Genomic DNA, 21,031 nt, shown 5'->3' on the forward strand with positions numbered 1-21,031 from the left:
TTAATATCCCGTCTTATGTATGGGCAACACGTTAGTACACGTATTAGTCAAAATGGCGCAAATGGTTTGTGCCTTTTGGCTAATTGGGGTTTTAAAGGGATTTCTCGACTCCCACCCCCAAATGCTTGTTTCATACTGACAACGTGACCACAGAGGCTGATCTGTGCGGGGTCGGGTGTCGGACCCCCACAATTAAGGTACTGATGACCAATCCCGTAGGGCCAAAAAATCCCTTTAAAAATACATTGCACGGAACTTGCTTTCAGGCCCAAATTTGACTGTGTAAGTTGACCCTTATACAAGCGCTAAAAGAATATGGCAGACTCCTATTAAGGAGTCCAGTGTATTCATGAGGAGAACGACACCCTCCCCCAACTATACTGCACCTTCGACATCTTAAAGACAGTGGCCATATTAATCAAGCCTGGCATTTCCTACTCCAGTCTTGATCCTCTGTACGCTGGAATGGACACGTGACTATGAGCTGACGTAACCTTGAGTCGTAGTTTGTGACGAATTCGCCGGAATCTTGGCGTTCATGCCCCATTGACTAAGCTCCACCTAGACACACTGACGTTGGCACGTGGGGTGCAAAACATCAAAAAGGCTGGGATAAAGCCAATAAGACATTCCCTCCAGTCAGTGAGCACCATGGCGGTCATGAGTTCCCCTTTCCCTTTCTATGGGGTGCAAGTCATTAGACATCCAGTGCCCAAAAGTCCCATCATGTAATTTTGGGAACAGAAAAAATGTCATGTATAAATAGAAAACTGAATTTCCAGCCTCGGTTTGCTTACTGTGTGTGGAAAAGTCTTGTTCAATACATGTTAAGTGGCAATGCCTGGGGACATGAACTAATGGCAAGAATTTCATCTGTAGGAATAGACGGGTGTTTTAATGCATTCGGTCTGTACCGATAAAATGTTCCCATAGACTGGTGTCTTACCCGTTCAGTTTGAGGCACCGTCAGACCTACAGGGCCAAACAAGAACATGCCAAAAATCTTAAAATCCCAAAGTTTTTTTTAAAACCCCTTTAAGTGAGTGATCACCCCTATCCTATAGTCACCTATAAGGGAAAGGGCAAATTAAGGCTGGTATTTAGGTATGCCAGCTCCCACTGGTGCCAGATATACCTATATTATTAAAGGGGTTGTCCGGGATGAATTAAAAGTTTACCCCTAAGCTAAACCCCCTCCCCCGCCTAACTTCGAATATACTCCCTTTAAAGCAAAGGTATTTTTACCCATATTCCTGGGGTGGTCATTTTCTGATTTCCTGGTCACGTTCCGTTTCGGATTTCTGGAGACGGGAGGCCACAAGTTCTCCTCTTTCCCAAAACTTTGTGGGCAGAATGGGGCAAGGAGCAAGATGGGCCAGTGTGGGGTTGACTCGGCCTTTTCAATTTACTATAACTCGTACCAGAAAACTATACCCAATACTTGCCAACTCTCCCGCAAGGTCCTGGAGGCTTCGGAAAAAAGGGGCGACCTCCCAGAGTCTGGAAGAGCTGGCAAAATTCCCGTGCGCAGCCGAATTCTCCTGTCAGCAATCCTTTTATACATGACTTGGGCACATCCTGAAAGGGGGCATGGCTGGCACATTTCATATCTATGTTACAAAAATGGGATTGGCCTCCTTTGGATGTGACTTTGGTCAAAAATTTGAGCAACAAAAATTTTAGATCCTAACTGGCGTAGATTTCCATTGCGGCACTGAAATATTAAGAGGCCGGAGCAGCCTAAGATTAAGAACCGTTCAGGAAAAGACAATATTAGTAAATTCACCGTGTAGAATTTGGAATGGATTGCCGATAGGGCGCGATCTTGGGGGAAGTAGTAGTTGCAGGCTGATGATGGACAATAGATATTACTAATCACACAGGGTTAGGCAAGCGGCTTCAGACCAGTCGGCTGGAGGACTAGTAGGGTGGGACATAGCGGACAGAGATGGAGCACAGGGTGAGGGTTTCCCTTCTTTTGCAGCAGGTATCACTTTCCAGCGCCTGATATTAATGCTGTGTAGCAGCTTGCAGGTTGCTTCTTTTGGCCATGTAATCAATGCACTTGTCTGATTCCATCAGCCGCGCCATCCATTATTTGCTGCGGAGTCTGACAGCTGCTGGGAAGATGGGACCAAACCGAGCGTTAGGCAAGCAGATGCTGTAGAATAAATAGCTGAACACAGAATTAATCTGGGAGGAAATTACTATAGGAATCCGATGTCTGTGTGATCTATAGGCGCTGCTGTAGGCTCGGTGTGCAAACTTAAGACCCATGTTACATTCTGGTATCATTACTCTCTATCCTGGCCTCCATGTTCTGCTGTGTCTTGCCGCTGTAAGACATAGGAAGGGAAATTTATTAATAGTGTCTTAAGTTCAGACAGCTTACACCTAGATGAGATGCGTCAAATTTATCAATGTGATTTATAATGGATGACACATTTGGCGCAGTTTTATATACTTTTTGCCTAATGGTATGTTCACGTAGATAAAATTTGGAATTGGCTACAAATTTTGGTTGGAATATGCACCAAATTTTGGTTGGAATCTGCTCCAACATCCAGGTTGGACTTGACTCCAAATTCCGGTTGGAATATGCTCCCAAACCTGGTTGAAATCTTCTCCAAACTCCGTTTGGACTTGGCTCCAAAATCCTGTTGGATTTTGCTCCAAATTCTGGTTGGAATCGGCTCCAAAATCTGGTTGGAATCTGCTCCAAACTCTGTTTGGACTTAGTTCCAAATTCCTGTTGGATTTTGCTCCAAATTCTGGTTGGAATCCCCTCCAAATTTTGGTTAGAATCTTCTCCAAATTCCGGTTGACTTGGCTTCAATTTCTGGTTGGAATCCGCTCCAAATTTTGGTTAGAATCTTCTGCAGATTCCGGTTGACTTGGCTTCAATTTCTCGTTGGAATCTGCTCCAAATTTTGGTTAGAATCTTCTCCAAATTCTGGTTGACTTGGCTTCAATTTCTGGTTTTAATCTGCTCCAAATTCTGGTTGGACTTGGCTGCAAATTCCGGTTGGAGCCACCTCCAAATTTTGGTTGGAATCTGCTCCACATTCTGGTTGGAATTGGCTCCCCATTTTATTTGGAATCGGGCTCCCATGTGATTAATTCTAAGTTTAAGTCCATCTTGGGATCCACAAGGTTGGAAGTTTGGAGAAGAATCTGAGGCGGAAGACCCTCTCAAATTCTTCTCTGAATTCCTCCATACCAATTCATGTCACGATTTTGTGGAACTTTGACACGTCTTGAGCTCCACACTCTTTTCTGTTGACTCCACCTCCTTTGCTACTAACCCATGTCTACTTGCCAAAATATTAAGAAATATAGGACATGTCTCTAGCTCCAGAATCCCCACCCTGATTGTGACATAATTTTTTTAGGAGTGGACTGGGTCAGATCTAAAATTGTGCCAAATTTGGTTAAAAGTTTTCCTTTTTTTTTCCTTTTTTTTTTTTTTTCCAAAGAAAACAGACAAAAATACGCTAGCTGTGAGTATCCCCTCCCCCACGCTGTATTATTCCATACAACAATATGTGGTAAGAAAATGGATATCGCTCGGTGTATGTGATTTTGTTTATTTCACAATGGGCTCCTATGGCAACGACGTGCAGCTTTTGATCAGAGAGGCGTATTGGGCGTATCTCCCTGTGTGTACATCAGACAGAAGCCATTATCGTGATGTGAACAGGGCCTTAGTGACACAAATGTACAGCTGCTCATAGCTGGCATAAAAAAAGATTGAAATCGTCAGTCCAAAAAGCACCAGATTTTTGAGGCCTGGATATTTTAGAAATTAAGCGCGATTCCTGCCAACCTCTCCATTTTAATTGGTGTGAAATCCTCCATTATTAATAGGATGATGATATACGGTCACCATCCTGGACCCTGGTCATAGTCCGCACTTGAGACATCTATTCCAGCTCCATGACCGGATGTCCAAATCTGATTAAATCAGTCCAAGGATTACAGGTGTAAAAAGGCGTGATGATGCCAGAGAGGTGCAAGCCAAGCCGAAAGTACGCCCTTCAGGCATACATCTGGTCCATTATATGCCATGGGTAAATTTTCCCCATATGCTGATGGTAATTCGCACATGGGGCAGAATCTAGCCAAAGAGATACAAGTACGGGATGTCTAAGATGTCAACGCCTGAGGCCGCGGCGATGATTAACCCCGACTAGATGACGGTACGTGGAATTTCTTTCCGCGCTCGGTTTTACTGTCTTTTACAGGATCTGCCATTTATCTGGTATGTCGGGAATACATTAGCCGGAACATCTTTTCTTTGTCACAAGGTTAGTTTACGGGGGAGCAGGAAGGTGACCAGTTTGCTGTCAGCCCTCACACATCGCAGAATAAGATTAGTCTTATTAGACTGGAGACGCTCCCCGGGGACACGGCGGAGTTCAAGGTTGCTTTCTCGTGGAGAATCTGAGAAGCGATGTGATTTGTCTCAGACACTAAGATGGCCATGATTATACCTTCGCCTGTCCTTAGATTGTTATGTCTCCAAGCCCACGCCTGTCTTTTCACCATTACTGCACATACAAGATTACTTGCTGTTTTTTATGGGAGTTTTTTCCCCCCCATTTAACGGGCTATTTTAATGACTACATTGACAAGTGTCATACTTTAACCCCTTGACATCCTGGCAGATTTTCGATTATTTTTTTTTCCCTCTCTATGTTTCAAGAACTGTAACTTTCACATTTTTCTTTTCATATAGTGGTATAGGGCTTGTTTTTTGCAGGACAAATCGTACTTTGTTAGCATCATTTAATAATCCATAGGATGTACTGGGAAGCTAGAAAAAAATTGGAATTCAGTTATACAAAAATTCAGAGAATTGAATCTTTTTTTCAAAATGTTTTTTTTTTTTTTGCAATATCTCGACGCCACCTTTCCCCCTATAATTTAGTTTATGTTGCCGTGTACAGAGGCGTATAAGAGCTCTTATTATGCGGGATGAGCTGACATTTTTGTTGGTACCGTTATGGGGTACATGAGACACTTTAATTTGCTGCTCATTCAATTTTTTGGAAGAGAGAAGATACCATAAAACATTGGAATTCATATTTAGATTTTTTTTTCTGTTAAGGCATTCGGCATACGGGATAAATACTGTAATACTTTGATAGTTTTGGTATATTTGGACATTACGAAACCTTATATGATTTAGTTTTTTTTCTTATAAATAACGATGGGGAAATGGAGAGATTTGAAATTGGTATTTTTTATATATAGATAGATATGTATATATAATTTCTAACTTATTTTTTTATTTATTACATTCATTTTTCCCTTTGGAAGCAATTTGTGATTATTCAATTACATAGTTCTGAAATAGAGGAGTTCCCTGGTTTCAAGATCTTCATCTATTTTCAAGAGCGTCTCTGACTTTGGAGGATCCGTCATTACTTACAGCCCATTGATGTCAGCAGTGCTGTGTAATGCTCCATTTATCCTGTGGAGGCACTGTAGGATCTCTACTCTATCTGTTTGCTCCATTCAGGACCACCCACCTGACAGTAGAGAGTAGAGATGAGCAAATTAGTATTCGATCGAGTAGGTATTTAATCGAATTCTACGGTATTCGAAATTCTTGAACTCTGTCGAATACTTCGCGGTAAATGTTAAAGGCGTTTACCGCGTGGTATTCGACCAAGTAATACCGTAGTATTCGATCGAATACCATCGTATTCAATAAAATACCTACTCAATTGAATACTACTCGCTCATCTCTAGTAGAGAGCCCAGTTGCCATATTGGGTAATGTAACTAACTAACTAAGTGATTGCTCAGGAATGGTGGAGGCTAAAGAAAAAATTCCAACTGTGCCAGAATTGGCGAAAGCAAACCTATTGAACGATACACAGAGTTAAAGTTGGTGGAGGTGATGAGAGGTTACCTTTAAGGGCATTTTAAATGAGTTACCTGTGGAATTAAATGTACGTTCCTCCAGCAGTTTCTTCATGCTGGCTTTGGGGGGGGGGATCAAGAATCACCGGGTCACATGATCGGAACCAGCCCCCATCCCCCAGGTCGTTCCAATTAATTATAGTAAAGCCAACCCCCATAGCACAAACGGGAGAAGGAGAGGGGTGCAGTCACCTGCGGGTTTGGGATTAAGTCCCCAGTTAACCCCTTCTTTTTATTTTTTTTCTTAATGTAGATTGTGAGCCCGATATAGGGATCACAATGTACATTTTTTCCCCTATCAGTATGTCTTTGTAGAATGAGGAGGAAATCCACGCAAACATGGGGAGAACATACAAACTCCTTGCAGATGTTGTTCCTGGTGGGATTTGAACCCAGGACTCCAGCACTGCAAGGCTGCAGTGCTAACCACTGTATTTCAGGATTAGCTGCACTTTTTGGAAAACTGTCATAGAACTGCAATGTGTGAACACGGTAAGAGTTGGGGGAATATATATTTTTATTTTTAGTGTAAGGAGTGCGACCTTGTCACCGGCGTCCTCAGCGTTGGATTAGGATGTGCTAGTTATATTTTTAACCTGGCTGTTAATTACATCGGCGCAGATTGTGGTCGGGTTCTCAGCGTGTCCCCGAGCTCGCTGGCAGGTTAGAGCCGGGGGATTTTTTGTCAGAAGGTGTTTCATCAGGAGCCGTCCGTTTCCTAGTGATGGTGCGACTTGTTTTCTGCGGGAGCCGCTTGTTAATTGATTGAGAAATCTGGTTTGTTAAAGTGTGAAACTTTATTGTAGACTCAGTGTCAAAATAGAACCTGATTCCGGCCTTGAGGAGCGCACGGAGACATAATAATGTCTGTCATGATACGTCGGCCTTCTCTGTATTTCCTCTAGGTTTGACTGTATTGTCCCCTGGTATCAGCCAAAGGGGGATCTGACGGTCAGTGTCTTGTCTTCTACTGGAACGGTATCGGTGGAGTTAATAATATTCATACAAGTAGGTCTCAGAATCGATTGGTGACCCCAAAAAGTCACATATTAATGATTTTGTCTGTTTTTTGTTCTTTGACACCACTTAGGATCCTAGAAAATCGATCTCGTTGTGTTACTTACCCATCATGGCCTGACGTTTAGTTATCTTCTTTTAGAAGGCCACAAAATTAGCAGACACTAATGGAGCCCCGGGGACCCCATTGACTATTATGGGGTCCATCAGTTGTCCGTTCTTTATATTCCTATGCCTTTATATCACAATATGGCTTCAGTCTTCCACCAGTCTTGTTTGTACTATTAAAGGGATCCTATCATACAGGCACATTTTTTTCTGAGTAACACGTCGGAATAGCCTTAAGAAAGGCTATTCTTCTCCTACCTTTTGTTGTCTTCTCCGCGACGCCGTTCCGTAGGAATCCCAGTTTTTGTTGTGATTACGGTGTAATCCTGACAAAAACTGGGATTCCTACAGAGCGGCGTAGGAATACTGTGTAAGCGGCCATTTTCTTGTGGCCTGTGGGCATGTGCAGTCTGCTCTGGCCGAGGCCCAAGGCGTAGAAGAAGAGGATGAAGAGGACATTGCTGACGAAGATAGAGGCGTCTCTGGAGAGAGTTCTCTCTGAGCATTGGGGACACCCCTAGTGCTGTTTGAGTGGTGGGGCCCGCCCCCAGTGCTGCAAGAGAGCTCATTTGCATACCGACAAAAAACGGATTATATACCGAACGGCGGCGCAGAGAAGACACTCCGTGGAGAAGAATACTCTTTCATAAGGCTATTCCTACGTGTTACTCAGAAAAAAATGTGTTTGTGTGATAGGATCCTTTTAATATTGACTTTTGTCCATCATTCGACTTGAAATGTGAATTAAATGGGACTTGTCATCACGTCCAAAAAAAACCCCAATGACTTACCCCATGTGATCGCCACTGTCACCCTGAATATTTTGGTGTTTTGTTTAACCAAATCCCTTCAGCCATTCCAAAATTATAAGCCCTTTTACTGTTCATGCAGATTACGGTCTAATAGTCAAGTGGGCGGTAACACTGCCTGACATACAGCACAACCTATTCTAATGTATATGGCCACTTACCCTCATAACATTTCACACGTTCCCCGGATGTTTGTGTACACATATCTCCGAATCGTACAAGTTCCTCCATCCAAGCTGTAGGACCCAGCTGGGAAAGAGAGCAAAGTCCTCTGCCAAGCCCCTCCCAGGTGCCATCTGACAAGCGTGTTACTGGCGTGACTGGTGAGATGGGACGCTGCCAACGTTATTAATAGGGCTGAATAGATCCGAAGCTGTCTTATCGTAGATAATGGAGACGTTGTAGACAGACCAGCCATGTGGACTTTGAAAACTGACATGGAAAACAACAGGTTAAATTGTCATAATTTGCATAATTTCATTTTTTAGAACATGCCGTAATTTAAATCTACTTCAAATTTTTGCAATTTTTTTGTTTTTTTTTGTACTCCAATATTTTAGCGGGTTGTCTAGGAATTTTATTACCTTTTTTTTCTGGAGCTGGGATTTGTGTGGGGTCACGTGTACGTCACCCCGCAGGAAGCCATTGTAATAAAACTCCTTGGACGCCTCCTTTAACTTTTCTTCAGTCTTAGCTACTATAAAGAAAAAAAAAAATGGTTGCCATTGGAAGCAGACTACAGTTTGTCTTCGTTGCGGTCAGATATGTCATCAAATATTAGCAAAATTCTCAGATTGGAGAAGATCCCGTATGGAACTAGAAATGCATATTTGCAAACTCTCAGCGTAAACTATAGATGTTACACAGTAGATTCCTGTAATTTGGCTGAAAAGCAGTTTATTTCAGTTAAACGTGTAGTAAATGCTTGGCGTATTTTGCCTACGTAGAAATTGACATTTACAAAGGGAATGATTCACATAGAACCTATATATGATGATACATTCAGCGGTGCCTACGTAATTACATATCTGTATGTGCATGGGGGATAGGAGTGTTATTTGCTGGCTGCTCTCTGTAAATACATTGGATGTTCCTGCACGTCTATGGTAGGGACATGGTGTAATACATTTTCTGAACTGCAGTGGGCAGTGTTTCTGTAAGTTGTGTCCCCATGGTTTCACTCCATCGCGGCGCCAACGCATTGCGTTTTTCCCCGTAGAGGAAACGTTCTGCGTCAATTATACCTATAATGAAACCGCCAGCGTTACTTTAGGTGCAATTGACATGCTGCAATTTCCAAAAATGCAACTGTTTTGGAAATTGCATCGCTTTTTTTCCCGCCACAAAGTCTGTAAGGGATTCACTAGAATCCCATCCACTTTGCCGTGACTGTAAAATGCTGCGGTTTGGGACCCAGGCCTTAAAGGACCTAATAAAGATCATCAATTGAAAATCCATAGGGCTCAGGCCCCCGGAACCCCTGCGGATCAGCTGTTTTGTAGTCACATTATTTGATCTCGTGGCCTGATCACAGCTCAGTCTCATTAAAGCGAATGGGCTGTGATATCGAGCACTGCTGTACTGTGCTTGGTAAGTCATGAAGGCGTCAGTGCTCCCCAAAATGCTTCAACCATTTCAAACAGCTGATCTGCGTCGGACCCCCACAATCTTCAATTGCTGATTGATCCTAAGGGTAGGTCATAAATTATTTAGCCTGAATAATCTCCTTTAAGGGGCCTGTTCTTGCACTGGCTGGCTTGGAGGAACGGCTTGCAAGAGAGATTGTAGGAGCGGAGGAAGCTTATTTGGTAGATTGTGGAGGAAAGTAGTCTCCTGTCCAAAGATTCCTATTGATTTCACAGAGTGACTCGCCAAAGAGATCAGAAAAAATGGCTGCTGAACAACGGATGATATTTGCCATGAAAAGGTTCGTTTTCTCCTTCCTGACAGTGGAAGGCTGTGTATCATAAATCTTCTCAGTTCAGTGCCCCAGAGGCCAGAGGGAATACATTTACGATGAAGTATCAAAGGAAATCAGAAAGGATCTGAATATTTCAAAGATCCCCTATAGTGCAAGTATAACCGGTCCTTGTATCCTTGTGTGAACTGAGGCTCACTTGGATGAAAACCTTGTCGCTCACTTTAAAGCCGGCTAAATAAACGAAATTTCCTTTCGCGCACAGCCAGATTGGAAGCCATTGGGAAGTGTATGGCGGTATGAAGATTCTCTGCGCTAGATTAGCAATAATGTGGATTGAACGGCACTTCAAACAGTTTGTAGTGAAGTGCGGCCAATGGAGGCGTAATTAAAGCCCCGATCCCCAGGCTAAGCCGCTGCGGCTCCCCATGCTGTGCAGTAATTATTGGGAAGCTGAGTTATTACGCCGCGCTGTCACTCAATTTCCTGCGTCCATTCGGTTACTGTATTCTGGATCACCGCAGAGGTATTTTATGAGGAAGACGGTTTCCAATAAAGAATCAAGCGGCCCTGTGTGATAGAATTATATTACCTAAAGCCTCATTTACATGGACACACATACACACATAAATATATATATATATATATATATATATATATATATATATATATATATTTCCAGTTCCATACAGAGGTGGCGCTATAGTGCTATACAAGTTGTGTTAAAGAGGACCAATCATGTCCTCCAAGATCATGACGGTTAGGCCTCGTTCACATGGGGCACGGGACCGCGTATTTTGGTCCTGATTCTGATGCGGGAAGCTGCTTCTTTTTTCCGTGAGCCGGAATATACCGCTCCTGGTAAAAAGGGAGCTATCGGTCTACATAGACATCCATTGTGAGGGGGTGGATTTGGCGTCAGAATCAGTCCCCTCTTGCCCCGTGTGAACGAGCCCTTATGTACTGCTGCAAAGCTGACCATACGCAAAATTCGTTGCACTTTGAGTTTTGCTGGTGTCTGCCCCAGTTCCAGAGGTATTTGGGGTGTTAGTTTTGGTGCCTGTCTACAACGTCTGTTTCCTCTGCCAGACTGTGTCATCCTGACCTAGTTTACCGTGCCTTTGTTTTCTCTCCTGACCCTGCATCCTGCATACTGTGTACACTCCGGCTGTAGGTTGTCTTAGTGTACTTTGTACACCCTCCTATAAATGGGGTCAACGGGAAGACTCACATCCATAATAGGAGCACTGCTAGAAGCGCCATCTTCATAGGAAAGTCCCACCTGCAAGGATCCCTGCTGATCTCCATTATCCCTGTACTGTGACATCACTGTGTATTATTCCTGTACTGTGACGTCACTGTGTGTATTATCTCTGTACTGTGACATCACTGTGTGTATTATCTCTGTACTGTGACATCACTGTGTGTATTACCTCTGTATTGTGACATCACTGTGTGTATTATCTCTGTACTGTGACATCACTGTGTGTATTATCTCTGTACTGTGACATCACTGTGTGTATTATTCCTGTACTGTGACGTCACTGTGTGTATTATCTCTGTACTGTGACATCAATGTGTGTATTATCCCTGTACTGTGACATCACTGTGTGTATTATCCTGTACTGTGACATCACTGTGTGTATTATCCCTGTACTGTGACATCACTGTGTGTATTATCTCTGTACTGTGACATCACTGTGTGTATTATCCTGCACTGTGACATCACTGTGTGTATTATCTCTGTACTGTGACATCACTGTGTGTATTATCCCTGTACTGTGACATCACTGTGTGTATTATCCTGTACTGTGACATCACTGTGTGTATTATCTCTGTACTGTGACATCACTGTGTGTATTATCCTGTACTGTGACATCACTGTGTGTATTATCCCTGTACTGTGACATCACTGTGTGTATTATCCCTGTACTGTGACATCACTGTGTGTATTATCTCTGTACTGTGACATCACTGTGTGTATTATCCCTGTACTGTGACATCACTGTGTGTATTATCCCTGTACTGTGACATCACTGTGTGTATTATCCCTGTACTGTGACATCACTGTGTGTATTATCTCTGTACTGTGACATCACTGTGTGTATTATCCCTGTACTGTGACATCACTGTGTGTATTATCCCTGTACTGTGACATCACTGTGTGTATTATCCCTGTACTGTGACATCACTGTGTGTATTATCCTGTACTGTGACATCACTGTGTGTATTATCCCTGTACTGTGACATCACTGTGTGTATTATCCTGTACTGTGACATCACTGTGTGTATTATCTCTGTACTGTGACATCACTGTGTGTATTATCCCTGTACTGTGACATCACTGTGTGTATTATCCCTGTACTGTGACATCACTGTGTGTATTATCTCTGTACTGTGACATCACTGTGTGTATTATCCCTGTACTGTGACATCACTGTGTGTATTATCCCTGTACTGTGACATCACTGTGTGTATTATCCTGTACTGTGACATCACTGTGTGTATTATCCTGTACTGTGACATCACTGTGTGTATTATCCTGTACTGTGACATCACTGTGTGTATTATCTCTGTACTGTGACATCACTGTGTGTATTATCCCTGTACTGTGACATCACTGTGTGTATTATCTCTGTACTGTGACATCACTGTGTGTATTATCTCTGTACTGTGACATCACTGTGTGTATTATCCCTGTACTGTGACATCACTGTGTGTATTATCTCTGTACTGTGACATCACTGTGTGTATTATCCTGTACTGTGACATCACTGTGTGTATTATCTCTGTACTGTGACATCACTGTGTGTATTATCTCTGTACTGTGACATCACTGTGTGTATTATCTCTGTACTGTGACATCACTGTGTGTATTATCTCTGTACTGTGACATCACTGTGTGTATTATCCCTGTACTGTGACATCACTGTGTGTATTATCCCTGTACTGTGACATCACTGTGTGTATTATCCCTGTACTGTGACATCACTGTGTGTATTATCCCTGTACTGTGACATCACTGTGTGTATTATCTCTGTACTGTGACATCACTGTGTGTATTATCCCTGTACTGTGACATCACTGTGTGTATTATCCCTGTACTGTGACATCACTGTGTGTATTATCCCTGTACTGTGACATCACTGTGTGTATTATCCCTGTACTGTGACATCACTGTGTGTACTATCCCTGTACTGTGACATCACTGTGTGTATTATCCCTGTACTGTGACATCACTGTGTGTATTATCCCTGTACTGTGACATCACTGTGTGTACTATCCCTGTACTGTGACATCACTGTGTGTATTATCTCTGTACTGTGACATCACTGTGTGTATTATCCTGTACTGTGACATCACTGTGTGTATTATCCTGTACTGTGGTTGCGGTATTATTATTTGCAGCAGGCATAGTGTATGCTGGTGACTTTCTGTAGTATCTCTGCGTATCTGAGCATTTTGCGTATAAAGCACATGACATTTTTTGTTTTCCGACACTACTGCAGATCTACTCTTAGTGACCGCTCTGTTGTGTTTCCACTTTCCTATCTAGACTGAACAAACAATAAGCATTTAACTCCGTCCTGTACGTTCCGGCTCTTTGTCTCCGTAGGGTTCCCTTTTGTATTCATCCTAAAGAATATCCCCGGTTGTCTCAGATATCCCATGTCTTCAGTAAGAATCTCCCTGTGCCGAACATTGAGGATTGGACGTCATTAGCCTGATTGAGTCTGGGGGGGAGGATTCCCTTCCTGTGGATACAAACGATTGGGGCCGTATCCCCACCGAGGATGTATTTGTGTGTACAGCCTAGGTCAGAGGATTAAGGGGCCTAATTCTCCCAGCAGAGAAAAACAAGCCTTGTGCTTGAGCACTGCAGGCCGGCGTCGACATAGTCAGTGCAAGCCTTGGTCATATTAACTACAGCTATGGAGAGCGTATCCGCGGCTGGGGATATTATAATACATTAGGTATCTGGCATACGGCACTTCAACATGGAGTAGCAATGGAGACGGCACGTAATTTGTTCACTTTGTTATACGCCTACGCCATGTGGCAACCTGCCGCTATAGAACACAATTACTGCTATTCACTTTTATCGTATACCAGAGACCAATGCGGTGCGAGATTGTTGCTGGCTCCATAGAGACTTAGCGGGTTGGGTAATGGTCGAATTTTACGCTACTTATGTTTCTGGCTCGTTCCATAATCCTGGTACTATAAGGAGTCAGATCTTTTGCAGCCTTGCTGTGGTTAAGTGACGGAGGCCAGGGTTACGATGTGACCTGGGCATTGCGGTGCGGTATCACAATTGATGATATGCAGGGCCCGGGACATAACGGATGAGCCATTGCTGTTCCCATGGAGAAAGGGACGGAGTAGGACATTAATAACCTACCGCTTTGTCCTCTGTTTGTCTACCGTGACCCCGATGACTCCCTGTTTACTCAGTCGCCCCTCACATTTGCATGCAGCTTTGGTGCTTGCTGCAGCAGAGGTGATTTGTATTCTAATGGCGGCTGCTGTCTTGGCAACGTGCTGGAGACCTGGAAACTCGTGTAAGGAAAGGGAAGTTTTTCTGCGTTGCTTGCCGATCCTTCGCCTGAGCGAGAAACCAGGCTCCGTGTCGTGGTCCTACCGGAGCTAGAGGTTGGCATAGGTTATCATCCCGTCCTGGCGTCCCTTTATGCCTACACATCCTCCTCTAATCCTCGCGACATTCAAGGCTTTACACATTATTAAAATTTAATCCCCCTGTTGTGCACATGCCGGTTCAGGAGACGGGCGCATTGTGAGCGTCGGATATACAGTTACCATAATAGCGACAGATCGATCGCCTAATGATGGGCTCTTTTACTTCTTCTAGTTGAAAATCTATGGTCTACATGGACGTTCCGATTCTGGAAATATTCACGTGGAATTTTTACGATTTATGAACGTTTTCCAGGTTTTAAAGATATGGATTTCTCTGTAATTGGAATCGATAAATTCTTCCTCCAGAAAACGGCAAAGACGTGTGTAGGAAGCCATTGATTTCCATTCTCTTAAAGACCAAGCGTCAGGGTTCGCTTCTGACACTTCTAAGGGTCTTCATGTCATCGGGCTTATTTGGATACGTCTTACCCATTCTATGGTTCCACCAGTACCGAGTATTCTTAATTCTCAGCAGGCCCATATGCCCTAATAAATCCACATAGAAAATCTTTGCAGCACAGCCACCAAGCGATATGGAGATATGTTCTTGCTTTGTGTCCCTTCTAGCCGTTAATGGGGCACCATTGTATGGACTTCCAATAATACAGGCCCAGTTTTTCTGTTGGAGCTTTTTTGGCACATAGAGCCTTATGCAGATTAGTGTCATGGTCCATAGTCCCAAGATCGCTGAGTAGATCATTGCCCGGGGCATCACTCTCCTTCCGCCAGTACCTTTTTTTTTTTCCATCGTGCTTTTTGGTGTCCTCTCGTACTTGAGTAAGCGACGTACATGTACACAACCACCCACGTTATAGAAAACGTGATCCATGAGATCGGGCCGCCTTTTACCATTGCCCCAGGATCCAGTTTTGATGCTCCCATTCCTATGTAATGTCTTCCCAGTGGTGGACGGGGGTCTGTATGGATGCTTGATCTGGTCTGCAACCTCCAGTTAGGGAGTTGTCTGGGATAAATAGAAAAATAAGTCCCTAAACTGAACCCCTTCTCCTCGCCTAACTTCTAATTGGCTTTAATAAAAATCTATGGGATTGTACCATGCAGTCTATCCTTGGAAACCCATGAGCCTTGGGCGCTCATGACCTTGTTTCTGAGTCTCTGGTTGACCTACGTTGGCTCACTTTTGGTAGGTTCAGACCACCGTTTCCCAGGAACACCCCACAAGACCCGCCATTTTAGCGATGCCCGGGCCAAGTCGTTTAGCCATCAGCTCCTTGTCAAGGTTGCTCAGATCCTTCAGTGCTGGACAGGCGCCATTGTCACCAGATAATAAACCTGATGTCCATGAATGGGACGTTGAATATTTGTCATCTGATGGGGTCACACTAGTGGGGTAACATGATGGTAACAAAATGGGGTGTTCTATAGCCGTCATCTCCTTTGAATGAAGGCCTCTCTATTCCTGGTAAGTATTTTCTGGGTCACAAGTTTTGAATAACTTTTTTTTTTTTTTTGCATAGCCCTACGAGAGTTGCCCGGAGCCATTATGTAAATGTTGCGTGCGTTGTCACACTTCGCCTGGTATCTGCTCGTACTGTAGTATAGTGTATTTATGGAAAGTGTGTCAGCGAGTCAGTGATATTAATGTAATACTTGTCCTGGCCGCTGTGCACTGCGGTACACGGCTTTATGAAGATATTTCAGCAGGAATTTATATTCATACATCTTACCTGCTGCCGGGGCGGCTCGGTGATTAGATGCGCTGCCGGAATAGTAATGACACCGGCAGACTTTCTGGACTTCGCTGCCACTTACAACCTTGGACAAGTCAATTCCTCGGACAATTTGCATGTCTATTATCTGGTCATGGCGCACTGAGAAGGATGGTGCTATGTGGGGTACTGATCCCAGACCTCACGTGGAGGTTTCATAGGTCAGACTCCGATTAAAGGGGTTGTCCAAGAAATGGACAAACCCCAGTGAAGACCAAGGATAAAAACAAACAAACCCCGGAGCTCCATTGTTGGCCACCAGGGTCCTTTCGATCTCCTTGCTGATGGAAGTCCTGCATCATATGTGACCACTGGGACCTAACAGTGTGCTCAGCGTTCAAAGCAGAGGGGCTGGTGATGCCATGGGTTACTTGCCAACGAAACGTGTCTGCTTTCTTCCAGGAACAGCGCCACCCCTATTTATAGGTTCTGTCTGGTACTGCAGCTCCATTCCATAAAGCGATTAGCGCCCAGCTACAACAACATACAAACATACATTCTGTCAGTCCTATAGAAAACGAATTCTCCATTTTTCAAAATTCTCCATTTTTTTCTACTCTATTATGGCGGCCGCCATCTTACCTGAGCTTGCCTCTGCTCTGTTAACAGCATTTAGCGATACTCTTTACAGCATAGTGACGGCCACATGCAGCAATAGCCTGGAGCTGACCCTTATAAGCTTTCTAGAGGGAATAGGAGATTAGTCGTGACATCATGTATTGTCAGTAGTGGATGTCATTATTGATCAGTGGTGTTATCTATAGAGGTGTTATCGTGTATTGTAATCCTGTGATGTAAATGAGGTGACTGCTGCAAAGAAAACCCCCTACGGAATTGTCAACGATCGGTCTAATATTGGGTTTAGTGGCAGCAGTGAAAATTGCTGAATTTTTTTATTTATTTTTCTCGTGACATTGAATTTTTTTTATGTTGAACATAAAAACTAAAAAAATAGCCCATTTTTCGTGACACATTCTATGTAAAATGCTGTGTTGTCTCTTTAAGATTACAGCTCTGCAACATGAGAAAAACTCAGTCCCATGATACCTGGGCTGGAGTTTCTGGGAAAATTATTAGTTTGTATCTCCTCCAAATCGTGGGTAGAGAAGTGTATATCAATAACTAGTCTTACCGTCCCTTCCTCACATCTCCAGTGGGTCCCTTGTGTCCTCTTAAGGCAGATCCAGGCAGATGATTGTCTCCTGTTTGCAGGTAATAAGTGTTGTCAAGGTACTTGGACAGTACTGCGCCGATTATAGGAAAACCTGCCGGGCGGTGAGATCTCGGGCATGATTTGTGAGACTTTTAAGAAACCATTTTGGTAAAATCTAGGATTTTGTAACTGCTTATGTGACTTCCATAGTGATGATCCCCTTCTGAGAATGCAGTCAATAGATACTTCCCATGTCACAAAGTAGGTTGTTTTTACTATGGGGAAACTTATGAAGCAAAATGCACCAAAATTCTATTGCAAAATTTACCAAAATTTTGTGAAATTGAGAGCATAGCGAAGTGTATGTGCCACATTTGTTAGGTATGACTGTTATCAGTAGGATCGGGCATGTTGAAATCTAGGTTTGCTGTCCTTCTCTTGTTGGATTTCTCATTTTGGGGGGGGTGTTAGGACCCCACATGTACATTTTAGGTTGTCTGGTTCCACCTAAAATGTCAAGTTTGCTTACCGTTCCATCCGTGCACGGGTTAAGCGTTGTTACTAATATACAGTATAAGCATATCCCCGGACATGAAGTCAACTAGGTTGGCCGGAACTTTCCATCCTCTGCCTCCCTGCTGACGCTCTCCGACTCTTGGTTTCATAACCAATTCCACTCTATTCAGTGGACCTGTGATCGGGATAGATGGGAGCCATGACATCAGTCAGGGAAGGCAGGACTCGTGCAGGTCTGGCTGTCCCTTGCTGCACTGTGCAAAGGGAATCATTGGGATACCAGTTTATAGATTAGTGCAGGGAATACACGGCCAAGCTTTTACTATTCCCTAGATAACCCCTTTAATATGCACGGCCAACTTTAGACTTAAATAATTATTGGCCTTAATGTTAACTAAGTTGCCAGCTGGATATGTTCAACTTTTTACTTAGCCGGCAACACAGCCCATGGGTGACTTCACCCGATCTCTGCCCTCTTGCAGAGATTTCTCTTTGTCACTCCATTGGACTAGAATGACTATTGGCCCGTATTCATATGGAACAGCAGCACGCTCAGCTCTGGCTGCCATGGACAGGAAGATGGTGGCCGGGATCCAGTGAAGAAAATTGGCCAGTTTTATCCTGTATTGATATTTCTATACCTTAGGCCTGTAATCTAGAAATCACTTACGATCTGGAGAGAAGGGGATGTTTACCGGGGAGTCTTTACAGTGAGATCATGAACTTCGCTGCCACAGGATATTATGATGGTTGATCCATTAAATATCTTGAAGACAAGCTTGGGTGACTTTTTTGGAAGATATAATATCTCAAGTTATGAGCATTAGTTTTCTGGAGAGATGACCATGATCTAAGGAGCTAAACCTCGAAGACGTTCTCTCTCCAATATGTGATATTTAGTATCCATCGCCTAGTGGTTTTGTCTTCTTTTGGATCAACGATGTAGGATTCTTGGTTTTGATGGTTCTCCATCTTATTTCCAAGCTCCCCAACTATGTCCAGACAACACGTCAAAAACTAAAAATGTATTGGCTAGTGGTTCTTAGGTAGTGAGATCAGAGATCAGCCTAAAATTTAGTGATTCCACTTTTTATATGAGGTTAACAGATCCTTCCATTCTAGAGGTGACTTGCTCCATGGGACAACTGGTTTAGAACTGGGTCCAAGAAGTAAGGGTGGTCTTAGGTGGAATAAATTTTGTGGCATAGTCTTCGATGAAGTGTAATTCATCTCTTTTAAGAGTTTTATAAAGTTTTTCTGTCTCTGACTGGACCTTATTTCTTCTTGCAGCTAAAACAACCTGCACAGAGGATGAATTCACCTGTGACAATGGCCACTGCGTTACAGCCCGTTGGAAATGTGACGGCGAGTCGGAATGTTCTGATGGAAGTGACGAGTCTGAAGCCACCTGCAGTTACTGTAAGTACCGCACAAGGGTTTAGAAAGGAGCATCTTAAAGATGTGTGGGTATGTTCCTGATGTCGGGAGTTCTTGAGTTGGTTTTTTCTAGATGTCTTCTGTAGGAAAGAAAGGCAGAGCTTTGTCCCTTGGGTCAAGAAGAAAAAGTTGACATTTTTGGAATCCCTTTTTCAGGGTTTACCAGGCACAGCAACGTACATTTGGTGGTGGCTTAAAGGGGTTGTCCACGAATGACAGAAAACTTAGGGGCAGTAAGGGTTAGTATAAAATAAACCCCAAAAAAAGCATACTTGCTCAATATTTGGCGCTCCTTTGTCAGGTCCTGGACCACTTTACTTCATGTGCCAAGGCTCGTTGAGCTAAAACATAAAGGCTGACCTGTCGCCGAGACCAATCGGTGACCTCAGCTGTCTCTGGTAAGGAAACGGTGACCTATGTGAGTGACATGATCAGTTCCTTTCTTGTGACCACGTAGATCACTGAGCCTCTCGTCTTCGGGCCCGACAAACCCCAACTCATAAGGGAGAAGGGACCAGGATTGCTAGATAAAGGCAAGTAGGGCTTTTCTTTTTGTACTACAAAAAGTTCCAGATTCTATAATTTTTACAACCCCAACCATTGTTTTTAGCGACCCACCATCCACCCCATGACTACAAGTCTCAGCTGGTGTCTTGGCCCCTTCACTTTTGGTTACATTTGGCCTTGAGGACAAGACAAGCCAAACTCGCTGTAAGACGCTTTGCACCGCTGACTCTTGCATGGTCGCTCCCTCTTTTCCTATTATGATACCCCGCGTGACTTTATGCTTAGAATTAACCCCGTACGGTTTCCCTTTTGTTTGGAATTTCTGTACTTTTTACTCGAGCTAATCGGTGTGGAAAGGGCAAACAGCGATGTCTAGCCTTGCAGTTTAATATAATGTTGGATTCCATGCTGTTCTGGAGCCGCAGGTCACGGCAGCAGATTCAGAGCGGATAATTCCCACGCTATTTCATGCATCAGCCGTTCTCTGACTTTCCCGTCCATCACACAATCTTCACATCGGACCGGCAGAATCTGCGAGATCAGATTTTTTTGTAATGCTTTTATTTGCCTTAATAACAACGACTGAGATTTCATTATCAGTGCGAAGAGCGGCCGAGATGTTTCCGAGACTGTAATTAATCTGACATCTGTCTCAGGGACGCAGATCTGATAGAGACCCATCTCTTCAACTCTCTGGAGTGGGGGAGGGGTGAACTTCATAGAAAAACAGCCATATTTTTTTTTTCCTGAGAATATTGTGTGTGATGATGATAAAATGTCAGCGTCCCCGGAGATTGTAGGTAACATTTGTGATTTCATAACACGTTTAGTCTCTGTAGCCTTGCACGGTACAATTATAGAAATTGAAGCTACGAAGGCAGATGACATGGGAGCAAGACGTGTCGGCTGATCTTCATTGGTCGGGTCTTTGCTTGATGATCCCGTTTTGATATCTGTGTAACCGCCATGCAAAAAAAAATGCGCTTCAAAATTCATACTATATAGAAAAATGGACAACACTCCCTTCTGTAAATTATAAGGGTACCAAAGAGAGACATGACCATGTAAAGGAATGGGTCACGAGACTCCCTGGTGACTATAATCTTCTTAAAGGGATTATACACTTGTATAATAGGGCATCAATTTTAGACCGGTAGGGGTCTGACTCTCAGGTCCTCTGCAGATCAGCTATTTTTCATCCGGGGTC

General features: G+C 43.5%; 1 protein-coding gene across 2 annotated transcripts in view; it reads left to right on the plus strand.

Annotated features, from left to right (window-relative positions):
- LRP8 (LDL receptor related protein 8) overlaps positions 1-21,031 on the plus strand; it is a 116,128-nt gene that overhangs the window by 46,040 nt on the left and 49,057 nt on the right. For both annotated transcript variants that reach the window (XM_075287859.1, XM_075287858.1), the window contains one exon: positions 19,171-19,299. In XM_075287859.1, the coding sequence (XP_075143960.1) occupies positions 19,171-19,299 (129 nt within the window). The remainder of the gene's footprint in view (positions 1-19,170; positions 19,300-21,031) is intronic.

The sequence above is a fragment of the Leptodactylus fuscus genome, chromosome 9 (assembly GCF_031893055.1).
Source record: "Leptodactylus fuscus isolate aLepFus1 chromosome 9, aLepFus1.hap2, whole genome shotgun sequence".
Classification (NCBI taxonomy): Eukaryota; Metazoa; Chordata; class Amphibia; order Anura; family Leptodactylidae; genus Leptodactylus; species Leptodactylus fuscus.